General features: G+C 43.9%; 1 protein-coding gene across 14 annotated transcripts in view; it reads right to left on the bottom strand.

Annotated features, from left to right (window-relative positions):
- Window positions 1-5,370: 5,370 nt before the first annotated feature.
- Window positions 5,371-16,976, bottom strand: part of FGFR2 (fibroblast growth factor receptor 2) — a 103,313-nt gene continuing 91,707 nt past the window's right edge. For 9 of the 14 annotated variants that reach the window (XM_036828380.1, XM_036828382.1, XM_036828383.1 and 6 more), the window contains 5 exons: window positions 15,179-15,301; window positions 14,544-14,614; window positions 12,715-12,852; window positions 10,095-10,200; window positions 6,902-7,066 (listed from right to left, as the gene is read on the bottom strand). In XM_036828380.1, coding sequence (XP_036684275.1) covers window positions 6,902-7,066; window positions 10,095-10,200; window positions 12,715-12,852; window positions 14,544-14,614; window positions 15,179-15,301 — 603 coding nt within the window. Of the gene's footprint in view, window positions 7,159-10,094; window positions 10,201-12,714; window positions 12,853-14,543; window positions 14,615-15,178; window positions 15,302-16,976 lie in introns of all 14 variants that reach the window. The other 5 variants (XM_036828375.1, XM_036828378.1, XM_036828373.1 and 2 more) reach the window with 4 other exon arrangements.

Here is a 16,976-nt window from a genome sequence, read left to right as displayed (position 1 = left end):
CTGTGTCGAAACTACTCAACTCTCCGATATAATATGCACTGAAGTGGCCAAATACAATAGATAAATGAATAAGCATGGCTGTGTGCCAATAAAACTTTATTTATAGGTACTGAAATTTGAGGGTTATGTAATTTTCACATGTCACAAGATACATCTTTTTTATTTTCTTTCAACCATTTAAAAATGGTTAGCTCGCAAGCAGTACAAAATAGCAGGTGGGCTGCCAGATTTGGCCTGTGGGCCATAGTTTGTCCACCCCTGTTCTACACAAGAGTGAGACAAGCTCCCCCACTAGCCACACCCCTAGCCCCAGTAATTTCACTGCCAGTTTCTGGTTTAATGTTTTGTCTTTGCCTTTTTCATTCCCGGCTCTGGCTACTACGGGGTGATGGCCAAAATGAACCAGGAACTTCTGTATTTTGGTTAAATCTAAATCCACTTAGAAGCAACCAAAGGGCTAGTCTCATGGGGAATAAAGACCAGGCCAGGAAGGAGTCTAGGTTTCTGATTTCCTCTCCTGCTGTGTTAGTATATGCACAGATACAGTTAGCCTTTTTCCAGAAGAGGCAGCAAGTCAAGTCACAAAACAATGTAAAAAGGCAGCTCCTATTCTGAATAAAGGCTCTGGCCATCTTCTCCCATTTAAACTTCTGCAGTAGGATTAGCAGCAATGAGAGATGCCTGTAGTCGGCCAGAACCCCTGATGAACTTCCCCACAGAATGGAGAGAGCTTATTTCAACATTTCCAACCCTGTGTGGGAACTTACGCTAACTTCACAACTCCCGAAGATTCATTGGGACCGCCCCTGAACAATTTACAATCATAATCCTTGGACAGCACTGCTTCAGGCCTCCTCTATTTTTTCCATGTGATATTTCCTTTTGTCACGGTACCAGTTTTGATTTGCTTATAACGACATCACATGCAGAGCCAGAGAGGAGCTTCCCTTGCAAAAACCCTTCCAAACTTTTACATTTTTGGTCTGGCCTGCTTTTTTTTTTTTTAACTGTGGTACTTAAACCCTTCATCAGCTTGGCTGGTACAGTTCTGAAAGCATTGAATCGTCCCTTAAAGCTCATCCAGGGCATTGCCTGGCAGTATTTATAGAGCAAATGCTTGTTTTAAAAGGGGACTATAATTAACATCGTAAATCAACTATACTTCAGTAAAAAAAAATAAAAGGGGAACATAACAGGTTCACTGTTGTAAACATAATTAATTTCATGATTTAAAAAAATTTTGATCATTATTTTCACTGACTTAAAACTTATTTTTTTTGTTTGTTTGTTTACAAAAGTGGGGGACATGGTCCTAGTGAAATTCACAATTAACTAGCAATTTCATGAATAAGTTTCTTCGGTAAAAATGACAATTATAAACACATACATGTACATATATTTTTCTTTATATCTGTCTCTACATCTATGTCTGTCTACATCTAGATTGCTTGATTGATAGATAAATAAAACAGCAGCTAATATTTGAGTGCTATGTAGCAGGCACTGTGTTTAGTAAAATCTCATTGAATTCAACTCTCACTTGAGAAAGGGATCATTTGTCACGCCACTGACAGACCAAGAAAACATTTCCTCCTTTATTCTTAATTTATAAATCCATAAATCTGTCCCTTTCCAAGTACATTATGCTGAGGATTTTGACCTGTAAGCGATGCAGGCAAGATTCAGTTAAAGTGCCATCAACTAAAGAATTAGAGGGAAAAAGAGACTCAAAAACACACAACCCAACAGAAGGCAGTGTTCTGAGTCACAGGAAGAGAGATAGATTACTTACCTGCAAATGTATTTTAAGCCTAATTCCGTCACTGAACTACATACCCTAGAATTCAACTTTGCAAATGAAAGAAATCCACTGCCTTTTATTTCAAAGGTCCCGGGAGGATGGCAAGGGCTGCTGGAGTTTCCAGATGATTGGCACTGACTGTCCTCATATCCACTGTCTTCTGTAGCACCTCATGTGACCTCTGAGACAGGCCTTGGAGACAATTTTGAAGCCCCTGGGACATTGACACAGCGGCCAAGTTTATTGGTGCTGGGGCTGCCACAGCTGGTGTGGCTGCTTCAGTGGCCGGCATCGGAACGGTGTTTGGCAGCTTCATCAAAACCCCCGGAAACCCTGAGGAAAAGAGGACACAGAGGGGCCCCATTCCAGAATGTCACTTAAGACGTGGAAGGCTTCTGTAGTCCTTGCCCAGCCAAGTCATTTCAAGGTTTCCAAGGAATGAAATGTGAGAGAAGATAAACTTCGCTTTCATCTTCAAAAACATCAAAAAATAAATAACATCAAAATGCAGGCTGGATACGGACGACTCCAATGTGCATACATAAGTAATAGTGCATTAATCGGTCCCAGGGGATTGCTCAAGCGCACTAGACTTTATTTGCCATAAAACTGGGGACATGGGGCAGAGAGGCACTCAAGGATTCCAGCCAGAAAGAATCTCTGTCCCTCTGCATCACGTGTTAGTGCTTCCTTCCTTTCTCAGTCAAGAGGAAAGAGATGGAATTGATCAATTCCTCAGACCCTCCACTCGGTGAAGCCCCACTGAGGCCCCTTAGCTATCTTGGCCAGTTTATAGGTGCAAAAGCCAGCCAATTCACTGAAACATCTTGTTCTAGAAAACCCAGTAGCTATTCTGTATCTTGATCCATGATCTAAGTCTTATTTCCTCAGCCATTGAAATCTTAGGAAGACCTTTTACACCCACCAGGATAGCTATAATAAAAAGTATGAACAATAACAAGTATTGGCAAGAATATAGAGAAAATGGAACTCTCATACACTGCTAATGGGAATGCGAAATAGTGCAACCATTTTGGAAAACAGTCTGGCAGTTCCTCAAAGGTTAAACACAGAGTGACCATATGACCCAGCAATTCCACTGCTAGGTATACAACCAAGAAAAACGAAAACATACGACTACACAAAACTTGTACACAAATGTTAATAGCAGCACTGTTCCTAATAGCCAAAAAGTGGAAACAACCCAAATATCCATCAACTGATGAATGGATAAGCAAAATGTGTACCTAGCCATTCAATGGAATATGATTTGGCAATAAAAAAGGAATGAAGTACTGATACATGCTACAACATGAACAAACCTTGAAAACATTATGGTAAGTGAAAGAAGCTAGACACAAAAGGCCATATATGATTCCATTTATGTGAAATGGCTAGAATAGGCAAATAGCAGATGGATGGTTGCCAGGGCTGGGAGAAGGGGGGAGTGGGGAGTGACTGATCACTGGGACAGGCCTTCTTTTTGGAGTGAGGAAAATGTTCTGGATGGTGGTAATGGTTGCACCATCTTGTGAATATATACTAAAAAATCACAAATATACAAAAACAGGTTCTCAGGAAGAGAAAACTGTTTATTAATAGAGTACCATCTGCCAGAGCTGAGCTAAGCTCCTACGGGCAGCCCTCATGGTCAGACCATGACACTGGTGATAACCAGTTTTACAGCTGAGGAAACGAAGGTCCAGATAGAATCCATGACTTGCCCGACATCACCCAGCTATAAGAAATAAACCAATCCAGTTCCCTCCCAATCCACCATCCATTGTCTTTCTCCTGGACTGCATAAGGCTGCAGCCTTGTTTACTTAGACCGTTTCCCAGCCATGTGACCCTTAGGAGCCTCAAGCAGACCCTCAAATTCCTGATCTGTAATAGTGGAGGTCTCTGTACCTAGCCCTCCTAGAGCCTCAATTACACAGTACAAGCTAGCAGACCAACGTCTTGTTTCCAGAATGGGGCCTGGGTCCTCAATCCTTAGCTGTTCCAGTCTGCCAGATGGTTTACTGTAACTGCACGTTTTAGTTTCCTATGCGTGGTATCAAGGAACTTCCCAAAGCATCTGGTGGAGGGAAGCTCCCTGAGGTAACAAGGGATGGAGAAGCTGAGAGTAGAAAAGGGTACCCGGTTCTCAGGGAATCCACCCAACGCCCCTGAAGGCCTGACTTCTCCACCGTGCTTCTCCGTCTGCGCATCCTGCCCAAGGTCGCCACCAGCTGGACCTTGAGCAGCCTCTCGAATCACCCCGCTTCCGGGCTGGAGACAGCAGTCAGGTACCCCTCCTTCCTCACCAAGATGCCTGCGACTTTTGGTTCTTCATGTCTTGATGAAAACCACACTGTGTTTCAACTCATTCCCATTGTTTCCGTAAGTCTCGGGGTGGGAGGTGGGCTCAGCTAAGCGGGGCAGGGGGAAGCGTTATGCTCCAGGATTCTTACCAAGCCTTGCCCGTGTCGGTTTATTTGGGACAGGTATCAAAAAAGAAGTTATCTCCCATCCTTCTCATGGACCACATTACCTTCCTTCCCTTGATGACGTGCCACGCAGCTTGTGGGTTAGTTCCCCGTCCAGGGATTGAACCCGGGTCAAGGCAGTGAAAGTGCCGAGTCCTAACCACTGGACCACCAGGGAATTCCCGTGTTATCTTCTTTTTTAAATCCCATTCTTTTGGGTGGGATTATAACCCTGTCCTGATAATAAATAGCACAGGAGATTGGCAAATGCAGAACAAGGGCTGAGGCCACGCTTCAGTTGGCTGGTGAGACCCTCACTCTACCACTAATGGCCTCAAACAGAACAAAGATGCCAAGGATGGCAACTTTTTTTTTTTTTCTCCCCAGGAGAAATAGTTGTTTTATTCTGAACTGAAAAGTGGAGTTCTGGCCAAGGACGGTACTTTGTAACCACCAACAGCCCCAGAAGCTTCTGAGAGCGTGGCTGAAGTGCAGAAGCCGGATTGTTTTTGTCTCCTTTTCCTGGTGTTGAGGCTGGCAAGCGAATATAATGAAGCCGTAAGAGTCACAGGTTCACGTTTGTTAAGAGGCCAAAAAAGCCCTTTCCCTCTTCAGATTCTGGGTGGCATGGAAATAAGTAAAATTATTTTGAAAGTTTGTTCAAGTTGTCTTTTTGAAATTTTGAAGCAAATTCTACATCATGAGGAAGGCAGCCTAAAAGATTTCAAGGTGCCCAGTATCCAGACCTTCTGACTACCTCCCCTCTCAATACCTCCCCATCCTTAGAACAGCTGCCCGTTCACAAAGCTCCCTCCCATGCCATTCACGTGCTCCTCTGGGAGCGGCTGGGGCCCAGAAAGGAACACGGACTCCCCTGGGGTCCCAGGGAGCGACGGAGCCAGGACTTGAACCAGCCTCTTCTGATTTTCCATTGGACCCACCTGTTGCAGGTCCTGCTGGTCCCGGACAACCCCTCTGACAAGTCACCGTTTGTAGCAAAGAACAGACCTCCCCAGCTCTGCTTTCCTTCCGCACAATCACACCACACAGCACTGAGTCGGCACCTCCGAACACGGGAAACCATTTGGTAAGACACGAGTATTAAAAAAATAAGCTGCGTGACATTTATTTTGTCTTGTTAACATTAATATCTGTAGAAACATTTTTATTGTCAGTATAAAAATTAACAGGCTTTATTAAATACTTTCTCCAATTTCGTAGCACGTTAAAAATCAGTGTCATCTCCATTCATGCTGCATGGCTACAGCAGAGTGAGTAGGTGTTTCGAAAGCAAAACACAGCACTTTCATACAGAATGGACAGCGTGGCAGTATTCTGACGTTGGCATTTCGTGGGATTCTTTTGGTGAGGTCCTGCTAGGCGGAAGCAGTCCCTTAAAAAGATGGAAGGATCCCCCAAACTATCGGCAGAACAACTCGGTGTTTCCATTTTCTTCGACGGGACATGAAGATTCTACAAGGCTTCTCTGTCGCCAATGAATCTGGAAGCCATTATGAAGATTCGCCGAAGAACACAGGCTAATCTGATCAACGTGCAACTGAGGGGCAGAAGGCCAGCTGCCGGAGAGCAGAACACTGATAGCACCTCAACGAAGGGCGCTCCTTGAGGAATGGACTAAGGCATCTTTTTAAGAGAACGGTGGTACCATTTGTCTCGGGGAGCCCAGTTAAACGTTTATGGGCCCAATGACAGAGCTGCACCAAAACAAAACGCCTTCTTATTAACGAGTTCTTTTTAACATGGGCATTTAGGTGGTTTAAGAACAATCATCTTGACAGCAGAGTTGAAACACAAATAAATCACAACTTCATTTTCCCCAAATTAGTCATAGTTTGTAAATATTTCTCTTTTCAAAGGATCTGATAACTAGTTAAGTCCAAGCAAGAGGTTAACTAGTCTGATGCGCTGCCGGCATAGAAATGCCACTTAAATTACAAAAAAAACCCCAAAAAACAAAAAAAACTATAAACGATTGTTTTGTATATTACCAATTCATTAATAAATTAATGTTACACCATTTTCCCTGAAAGCAAAAGTATTTTTCCACCTCTGCTCGGTGAAAATTAAGAAATTCTGTGTAAGAACAGCATTTAGCAAATAGCTATTTAAAAAAAAAAAGAGAGAGAGAGAGACCAATTCTCTAGGTGCATTGGGACATCCATTTAAAATCAATACAAAAAATAATTCCTTGTAAATATATAATATATATTTATACATAATTTGAATATATTTACATACATCCAGCACCTATATACTGCAATTGTGCTCTACAAGTATGTGCTGACATATATTTTCTCCATTTATTACAAAATTCACAAGAAATGCAGAATGCATGTTTGCCTTGAGTCTGGCTGGTCCACAGCCAGTACCCACAGCGGGTCATCAGCACGTGATGGCCCATGGCAGTCCACGGCCTCAGAAACATTCTTCTTCTCCTGGTGAAGATTACAAATTCTTTACACGTGTGCTGATTACTTTCCCAATTATTTACTCCTCTGATGCATATACACACACAAGCCAAGACAACAGGCTCCCAGAGGCAGGGCCTCCCTGCTCAGTACAGCTATGTTCCTGGTGCCGCCCTGTTTGCGGACGGGGGACAAGCCCATTCATGTTTTAACACTGCCGTTTCTATGTGGATACTGAGGAAGGCAGGGTTCGTAAGGCATGGGGTCCGGAGAGAAAACAGAATCATCTCCCGAAGAGCAAGAACTCCTTGTGTCAGGGTAACTAGGTGAATACTGTTCAAGAGGCTGACTGAGGTCCAAGTATTCCTGAAAGAAGGGAAGAGAGACGTTTTATTTCATCTCGGGTCAGGATAACAAGGTGAATACGGTTCGAGAGGCTGACTGAGGTCCAAGTATTCCTGAAAGAAGCGAAGAGAAGACTTTTATTTCAAACGCAGGCTCTTGAGACGTTGATATGGGAGTTGGGACAACACGGGGGCACCCCCAGCAGGTTGAGACCTGCCCACCCCGGCCTTCCACAAAGACCACCTTGAGACCCCAACTTTATCTCCTCTAGGCTGCCCTTCACTTTTCTTCTCAACCCATCTCAAATGAACTATTGGCAAGTAGGGAATGTTAACACCCAGCTGAGCAGTCACCTCGACGGGCACAGACCCAAGGACCTGCTTGTTAGACCACACGGTTCAAATCCGCACCCAGCAAAATGGAAAAAACGTAAGATGTTGTGGATGCCCGGGACCCCTTTCCATAGCTGAGACCATGAATATTTATTTCACGAATTACATTTTACTATTGTAGCTTCCAGGATAATTTAAGGGGAATAAGTCTTCATTCAGCGGGTAATTTCACAGATGCAATTCATTACTCTCAGAAGCTCTCTGAGTTGAAAATGTAAACAGGTTCAAAAAAGGCTTGGATATACTCGTGTTTGTTACACCCACAATGGACCGTTGAAGAACAGTTTAGGAAAATGCAGGTTGCGTTTTAAGGTTTTGAAGGTTGGAAATTCAAAAAGGGCTCTTCTGCTCCCTGAAGCATCCATCGGTGCTGCTGTCAGGAAGCCCACCCGATGGCCCCCAGATAACATTGCTTCCGACTTAAGACAGGGTGAGAGCTCACTGCCTGCTCTTGTGTGGTCCGTGAGCTAAGAATGGTTTTTAACATTTTGAAATGGTTGGGAAAAAAATCAAAAGAAGAATAACATCTCATGGTATTAAAACTATGTAAAATAACAAAATTCATATTAAATTTAAATTTTAGGGTCCATCCAGTCTTATCTAAACACAGACATATTCATTGACACATCGCCCGTGGCTGCTTTCCTGCTACAATGGCAGAGTTGAGTTGTTGCTACAGAAACTCACAAAGAGGCCCATAAAGCTGAAAGTTGACTGTCTGGCCCTTGACAGAAAAGGTCTGCAAACCATGAAAAGATTTCTAAACTGGGGAACTTCTGGGTATCACTGCCTCAACTGGGCTAGCATGTTGGGGTGCCTCCGCTTACACCCCCAAAAGCCAAGGAGTATACTATGACACACGGTTTTGCTGAAGGGGGGCAAAAAGTGCAGACCACAGCACAACCAGCCTCAGTGTTATCAGAAAAGAGCCCACAGAATGTTGGCGACCATACATTTTAAAAGACAAAAAAAAACCCAAACCACCCCTGTAATTCATCACCAGGTTTGGCAAGAAAAAGAGTCCCCATCCAAGAATGGGGGATGTGTCAGTTCCAACAACATCAGCAGGAACTGTACAACTGGAAACAAACACGCCCACCACATCAAAAGAGAACTTTTTTGCTTACAATGATAAAAATGAAATTTTGTCCTAAATGGAACCAATTTTCTCCAGCATATGGTAATGATTTTCAGAAGGAAAGAAACTTCGATTTTTATATCCGTTAGACAGTATGGCATTCTGCTTTTTTATTTTAGGATGCTAGATGTAAATTTCAGGGTGAAAATGGGCCCACTTTAAATGTAAATATATAAATAAACAGCATAGAGCACGGACACAGGATCATTAAAATGGAACTTTAGTGCTTTCCCAGTTTCTAACTGAAGCCATAAATGTTCAGATCTGATAGGGAAAAAAAAAAAAAAAAACAAAACTAGGGATATCAGTGGATTCCAAGTCTAGGGTTAAAGGAACTTATACTAGAAACAACAATTTTGGCAGGAGAAGAAAGTTGGTGTTTTTTTTTTTTTTTCCCCTTGAACTGTTCCTTTCAACTTCTGAAGGTCAGCTGTATTCATTTAAATGCAATCTCTCCCTTTATCAGCTACAGTCAGACGCACAGATAATATTGCTGGCTTAAGGCTTCAAATCACAACATTTGATTATTTTTTTAAAAAATCAGTCTGAAACTGTTAAATGCATTATTTTAAAATAAAGGTATTCTTTTCCTTCTAAAATATTTAGGCAATTTTAACCTTTTTTTGCTGTTATTAAGACAATTGTAGGGTTTTTCTCCCCACCTCCGCCGCTGTTTGGAGGAACACTATTCTACATCCTCATTAAATATCTCTAATTCATTCACTAACAAGTTCTCCCTACTGTGGGGTTTTTCTGGCCTTTATGGGTTTATCATCTTTCCTGCTCAGACCACTTTCTTTCCACAACCAGAGATGACTCTCTGCATGGTGAAGTAGCCACTCACGTGGCCGAGTTTGGACAATGAGTGACAAAAGAGGGTTTCTTTTGTTGGTATAGATTACAAATATTTTCTAGAAAATAAATATTTTAACAAAAGGTATGAATTTTCACTTAAAGATCCTGTAAGTCACGCATTAAAGGAAACTCTGTGTACATTTACGCTGTGACCAGGCACGGTCACATCGTTATATAGAAGCTGGAATGTGTTATATAGAAGCTGGAATGGCACAACTTCAGTGCATCCCATCAAGCTCATCAGCAACGGACCATCAGCAGCCCTCACAGTAATGACCAGCAGCCCCCACCCTAATGACCAGGGCAAGGAATCCAACCAGCACAGAAACCCCAGCTCCTTCCCACGCAAACCCGAACACTGCAGTCGGACATTTCTTTCCTCTCCCCATTCTCCTATACATACGCACCCTGGACCCACCATCCACATGCCACAGTGAGGGGCAGCCTCGGGTGGGGTCCTCTGTCTCTGGTTTTGTGAGTCAGAACTCTCAAGATGTAGTTCTGAGAAAAGTCAGGATTTGGGAGGAACACATAGGTTCACTCTGTCTGACCCCTGTGGAACAAGGATAACCTATACCCCAGAGTCCAACAGGGGAGGGTGCATTTCAAAAACTGTGCTGGTCTCCCAAGCAAGGACCCTGGGCTTCTGGAAGGAGGTTCTTACCTCATTGGTTGTGAGTGTGAGAATTCGATCCAAGTCTTCTACCAACTGCTTGAAGGTGGGTCTCTGTGAGGGCACCGCATGCCAACAGTCTCTCATCATCATATACCTGGAAGAGATGGGTTTCCTCGGTGAATTAATTCCCTAAGTACTAGGGGGCATGGCTATAAGCCAGTTTTAAGAGTCAATATGGAGAGATGTCCTCAGTTATGAAAATGTATCAGAACTTCCCTAGCAACTAAATTAGGGGGTGGTGATCCACTTTGCCAGAAGAGGCACTGCTTGATTCCTCTGAAAGGCACTTTGATTTACAAAGACATCACGTTAACAAAAATGTTTTAGGAAGTTATATATGCCATCAAAAAAGACACTTCCATGTGTTTTCACGGCTGACTTCTGGTATCCCTGTGGCAGTGACTTATAACAGGGTATCACATTTCCACGGCACTTTTGGACACTGTGGGAAGAGCCCCATAGGAGCAGGCGGGAATCCGGTCTTCCCTCCTCACACGCTCCTGCCTGGACCAAAGCAGCTCTACTGTTATCTGCCTGACACTCTGAACAAAGGTTCCTCAGTTTTAAAAAACTGAAGTTTGAAAACTATAACTTTAAGGCAAGGTTCTTATGAATTAATCTGCTGCCACTGGGCTGTACCTTCACTTCCTGATTAACTCTTGGAAAGGCCTAGGTTCCCAGGCCTTATCTTGATGATGGGTTCCGACAGACCCTCTAAGGCAGCAAAAGCACCAGGAATGACAAGGAACACAATAAAACGCAAGAGGGAAGAGATATGGGGACATATGTGTATGTATAGCTGACTCACTTTGTTATATAGCAGAACCTAACACACCATTGTAAAGCAATTATACAATAAAGACGTTAAAATAAATAAATAAATAAATGCCTTTATATAACATACTATAAAATGTGGTCATTCATCAGATGTCCACTGTACACCGAAAAGCACTCATGGGATTACTGATACAAAATCCCGTGAAACGATACCCAAGAGACCGCGGTCTCTGGGACAATCCCTCTTCTTAGTCAATTCTGGGGGTTGGGAGGAGAGACTCCTTTCCAAAGCACTGACTTTACTGTGCAAGACCCATGTCACCAACACAATGTAATTCCACTTAAAGTGCGGGGTAGGTTTTGCTAGAAACCAGCTCATGGTTTTAGAGTCAGATCGGGTACTCTAAGGATGGCACCTGGACAAGTTTTTAATTCTCTGCACTAAAATATGGGTAAAATATAGGTAACCAGACACTAGTTCATTCGCCCTGAGGAATGTGGTTGAGGTCCATCTATAAGAGCAATTTTCAATGGTCACAAAGAGGCTGCAGAAGCACCCAACCTCCACTCGCTGTGCAGGGGCCAGGCACAGCCCATGAGGAAAGGGGGCAGCCCCAGGGCTTGTGAGCTTGTGTATGTGGGAAGCCTGATGTACCTTCCTGTCACATTGACAACAGCAAGGCACAGTACAGTGGCCCAGGAAGATCACCGGGCTCGCTGGTGTGAAGTCAGGAGCCCTCGGTCGGGCAGCCCGACACCCCCTGTGGTTTAAAGCTCGCTCCATAAACCTCAGAAGGATGTTCTTTCTTTTGGACAGTCAGGGCTGTCCATGGAGCTTTCTATCTCGGTTCCAGGATTGGGCCCAGAAAGTTTCAGCAATTCTTCTTCTTAGGACAGGTTTAAAAAACCAGGGGCCTAGAGGGTGTGGAGGAAAGGGAACTCTCTTGCACTGTTGGTGGGAATGTAAATTGATACAGCCACTATGGAGAACAGTATGGAGGTTCCTTAAAAAACTACAAATAGAACTACCATACGATCCAGCAATCCCACTACTGGGCATATACCCTGAGAAAACCATAGTTCAAAAAGAGTCATGTACCAAAATGTTCATTGCAGCTCTATTTACAATAGCCAGGACATGGAAGCAACCTAAATGTCCATCGACAGATGAATGGATAAAGAAGATGTGGCACATATATACAATGGAATATTACTCAGCCATAAAAAGAAATGAAATGGAGGTATTTGTAATGAGGTGGATGGAGTTAGAGTCTGTCATACAGAGTGAAGTAAGTCAGAAAGAGAAAAACAAATACAGTATGCTAACACATATATACGGAATCTAAGGGAAAAAAAAAAAAAAAAAGGCCATGAAGAACCTAGTGGCAAGACGGGAATAAAGACACAGACCTACTAGAGAACGGACTTGAGGATATGGGGAGGGGGAGGGGTGAGATGCGACAGGGTGAGAGAGTGTCATGGACATATATACACTACCAAATGTAAAATAGATAGCTAGTGGGAAGCAGCCGCATAGCACAGGGAGATCAGCTCGGTGCTTTGTGACCACCTAGAGGGGTGGGATGGGGAGGGTGGGAGGGAGGGAGATGCAAGAGGGAAGAGATATGGGAACATATTGTATATGTATAACTGATTAACTTTGTTATAAAGCAGAAGCTAACACACCATTGTAAGGCAATTATACTTCAATAAAGATGTTTAAAAAAAAAAAAAAAAAAAAAACCAGGGGCCTTAGAAAACCAAACTATCCAGGAGAAGCGCCACTGGGGGCAGGGGCCCCTGGGGCACCGGGAGAGGCGACGGCCCTTACAGCTCATTGGTGCAGTTTGCCGGCTTATCCATTCTGTGTCCTTCCTTAAGCAGCTTAAAAAGTTCCTCCACGGGAATCCCTGGGTAGGGCGAGCCCCCTAAAGTGAAGATCTCCCACATCAACACCCCGAAGGACCAGCTGCAAAGAAGGGAGAAAACAGCATCAGCAATCCATCTGAATCACAGAAACCTCAACACGCCCAGTTAAGAAAATAAACGCCCACTTACTTCTTACATTCAAAGACACCTGACCGGGGCCCTCCTACAGTTCATCCAACTTGCCCCTTCCTGCCCCCAAAGAGCATCCCCAGATGACAGCGAGAGGCCATTCCGATGGAATTTTCCATCAACAGACAAGTGATGGTAAACCATCACTCTTTTGGGGGGCAGAGGGGAGGGTGGAGATTTGGGGGTTTTTTTTCCTCCTTCCATCACTCTCAAATAAAAGTCTCTGTCTTAATGCAGTGTTATAAACATGAACTTCTAAACTGCAAGGCTTTGTATGCTCCTGTCCAGCTCTGCCACCGGCCTATGTGCCTGACCCCAGGGCTGTGACCTACAGCATGAGCCGTTGACAGAATAAGGCCAGCGTGCTGATTCTGAGACGTAACAGCTGCCCATGGTGGCCAGTGGACCATCTGAGGGCACAAAAGTTTTCCGACTTACTAAGGTCATGAAGGGAGTTAGCGCCGGGCTGGGATTAGGATGGAGGAGCCCTGTGCCCCAGACAAACTTCATACGACAGAAAGTGAAAACGTCTCACAGGGCACAATTTATACCTGACCGTGCAGAGACCCACAGTTGGATCCGGAGCCTTGTTCAAGAGACTCACAATTCCTGAGCTAATCAGGTCGAGAATCCCGCATTTACCTATGTCACTGGAAATACACCCTCACTGATTCTGTTGAGTTTCAGAAATGAAACTGCCTTTGGTTTCGTGCAGAGCGAGAATCGCAGCACAACCCAGGCAGTGTGCTCCCTGCAGAACTGGGAATCGTAACCCTTTCCTTCTAGGACCGCTGAAGAGGACCGCTGAAGAGGACCAGTGGCTATAGCACGGGATCCACGCCTGCCCCAGAAATCTTCCCACCCACACAAACAAGAGTAGCTCAACTGATTTTTAAAATTTTGGAATAATTATAGATTCATAGGAACTTGCAAAAATAGAACAGAGAGACATCCTCTGTACCTTTCACCCAGTTTCTCACAATGGTAACATCTTTCGACCACATTTCCAAAGCTGGAATTCTAAAATACCAGTTGGAGCCTGGCCCTAATAATATTTTTAAGTGTATCACAATAGAAATATTATATAGTTTTCACTCTATTTCTGTAACGTTATCAAGGATGCTAAGACAAGATCAGAATTTTTTCAAAGGATAAACAGGGAGCAGGCCCTGTCAAGATCATCCTAGTGGACCGTGTCCCAACCAGCTTTCCCCTATGAGGACAAACCTAGGACGGGGAAAACATGACAAACTACTCTCAAGTAGGAAAAGTTTAGGGGCGCGAAGAACACGCCAACAGCTTGGCAAATTAGATAGCAGCTTTGTACTTGCACATCCGTGAATTAGTTCAAGGGGGGGAACTTCCGCTCTGGCAGGAGCAGGTTAGCGGTTCCACCTCCTGTGCGCTTTGAAGCCGGGCAGATTAGTAACAGAGCATTGGTTACCAGCCTACCGTAAAAGCCATCCTTTCTAAGGCCAGCTCCTGCACCTTCTCTGCATGTGTGAAATGCAGCAGGGACCAAAGAATGAAGGAAGGCAAAGAATGTACGAGATTTTTACAACTCAGCCCGAGGGAAAAGGCAGAGACAAGGGAATTACTTACACATCACTCTGATGCGTGTACACTCTATCGAAAAGGGCTTCGGGAGCCATCCACTTGACTGGAAGGCGGCCCTGCAAGTGTAGAAGAAATGTAAAAACCAATATATTAAAACCGATTTATTTTAGCAGGTTCAACCGGGCTGTGCCCTGTTTATTTTAAGAGCTGACACTCAAATGGTTTTTGCTGGACAGTCATTAGCGCAGAAATAAGCTCCAACTGGGACTACACAGAGCGTGGGAGATGCACAGATTTGGACACGTTAATAAAATGTAAAATGTCGTTTCCTTGGATTCTCATTATCATCTATCTCCCTAGCAGGCAGGCACACCCTGACCAACTCCTAGGTGAAAATTAACCCAGAAACTCCCAGGCTCTAACCTTTGCTAGGAAAGTTCTTGACAAGGAGCCTTACGAAGATTCTTGCTGCTGATTATTCTGTACGTAAGACTGGTTCACATTTACCAAGAGTATCTTAAATGTAGTCTAAATTTGCTTATTGAGAAGTTTGTAAAGAGGAAGGCAAAAGAACAGGAATAAAGAGGCATTGGTCCTTCTAGCTCTGAGCACCATCCTTCACCTGGAACATTCCGTGCCACCTCTCCACCTCTTCCCACTTCATCACTGCCACAACTTACATTTGTGGTCTTTTTGTAGTAGTCTATATTGTTGATATCTCTGGCCAGTCCAAAGTCAGCTATTTTCATCACATTGTTTTCTGTTACCAAAACATTTCTGGCAGCTAAATCTCGATGAATGCACTGAAATAGAGAAAGAACTCATTTCAAAATGCTACAAGAATAAAAAGGTAACGTACGTACTTCTTATAATGCAGAGAGAAAATACATCTTACATCAAAAATTGGTATTTCTTTTCTAATTAAAATAAAAGACCAAGGCCCCAACTATTTCAAAGAGCAAAGGTAGATACGAAAACACATACCCTTTTATCTGCAGTTGATTGGCATCCTTCGTATTATGAACACCCAAATGACCTCTTTTAACGCCACAATTATTCCCCCTCTGCAGTTCCGGACACTGTTGCTTTCTTGCTCATTTTTGAAACCGTCCCCCCGCTGAGTTCTAAACCCATCCCTTCTCTTGGCTCACTCTCTTTCTCTCTCCCCGATCCCTCAGATTCCTTGGCTTTAGCTTCTCTCTCCCTCAAAATAGAGGACCTGTCCCATTACTTTTGTATATTTCCACATATCCACATGGCTTCCATTCTTAGATACATACAGAAGATCTGCAAATTCCTATCTCTAACCTGACCTCCCTCCTGGGATCCAGATTCTCATTTTCAACAGGACATTTCCACACTGACATCCCTTTGGCACCTTTAAATTCAAGGTCTCTACTCTATTCTTATTTTCTTGGTCTTTTTCGTATCCACCTGAGATACATACACCAGAATTCTTTACACACTCCTCCCAAGTTCTTTTGATTTCAACTCCCAAATGCCTCTCCGATTTGTCCACCCGGCTCCATTGCCATTGCTAAGCCCTTAGTCCAGGGTCTCATCATCCTTCCAACAGGTCTCCGTGCTTCAAACTCAGCACTACTGCATCTTCTCTGCTTCCCTCAGATTATGTTTCTGAAGGAGCTGATCACATCTGTTCCGGGCTTATATCAAGGCCAATGCCTGTCTATTCTCTGTCCAGTTCTTACCCAACACCTGGTCCCCACACGGGGCCCAACCTATGTCTGCCACATACACGGGGGCCAGATGCTGAGATGCTCGCTGCAGGGCAGCTGATTTATGGTTCCGATACTAACTCTTTGGTCTCCGAAAGCTCTAGTCATTATAACTTCTATGTCTCCTTTCTACAAATGATATGTTTTTGTAAGCTGTTAAAAGTGTTTTAGCTGTACTTTAATACACCAAGATTTTACCAGGATACATGGTAATTAGGGTCCCAAATCATCACCTCCTAGTTTAGGTATAAAGAAGTGAACAAAATCCCTAACAAACATTTTTACACAGGTTCTAGGCAAAGGCTAACTATTATATGAAGGAGAGAGTCTTATCAACCGATTTGACGTGGGTGAAATGGGGCTGATTTCAGATTGATACTCCACGACATGGCCCATTGAAAAAGGAGCAGACCAAACTCTCTCTGAAGAATAAATGAGGGATAATTTTTTCCTGCCCACCCTCCAACTATTCCTTGTTTTTAATCCGCTTCTGTGGCCCCCTGGATGGGCTAAGATCATTGAAGGGAAGGCAGGAGAACCCCACAGGCAGGCCTGTGCCCAGCCAGAATGGAAGCAGGAAATGTGAGAGCTCCCAGAAGCCGCCCGGGGATCCAGCTAGGGCGGGAGCTGTGTTCCTGGTTTTGGAGGCCTCTTCAAATTGAACTTCCAAGCCCTGGGCCAAACTCTCCCAGTGGTGTGCTCCCTGCCGACACAACTCTGTGAGTTTGGCAAGCTGTGTGGT

This window comes from Balaenoptera musculus, chromosome 16, assembly GCF_009873245.2.
Source record: "Balaenoptera musculus isolate JJ_BM4_2016_0621 chromosome 16, mBalMus1.pri.v3, whole genome shotgun sequence".
NCBI lineage: Eukaryota > Metazoa > Chordata > Mammalia > Artiodactyla > Balaenopteridae > Balaenoptera > Balaenoptera musculus.
This window is presented reverse-complemented; position numbering and strand designations above follow the sequence as displayed.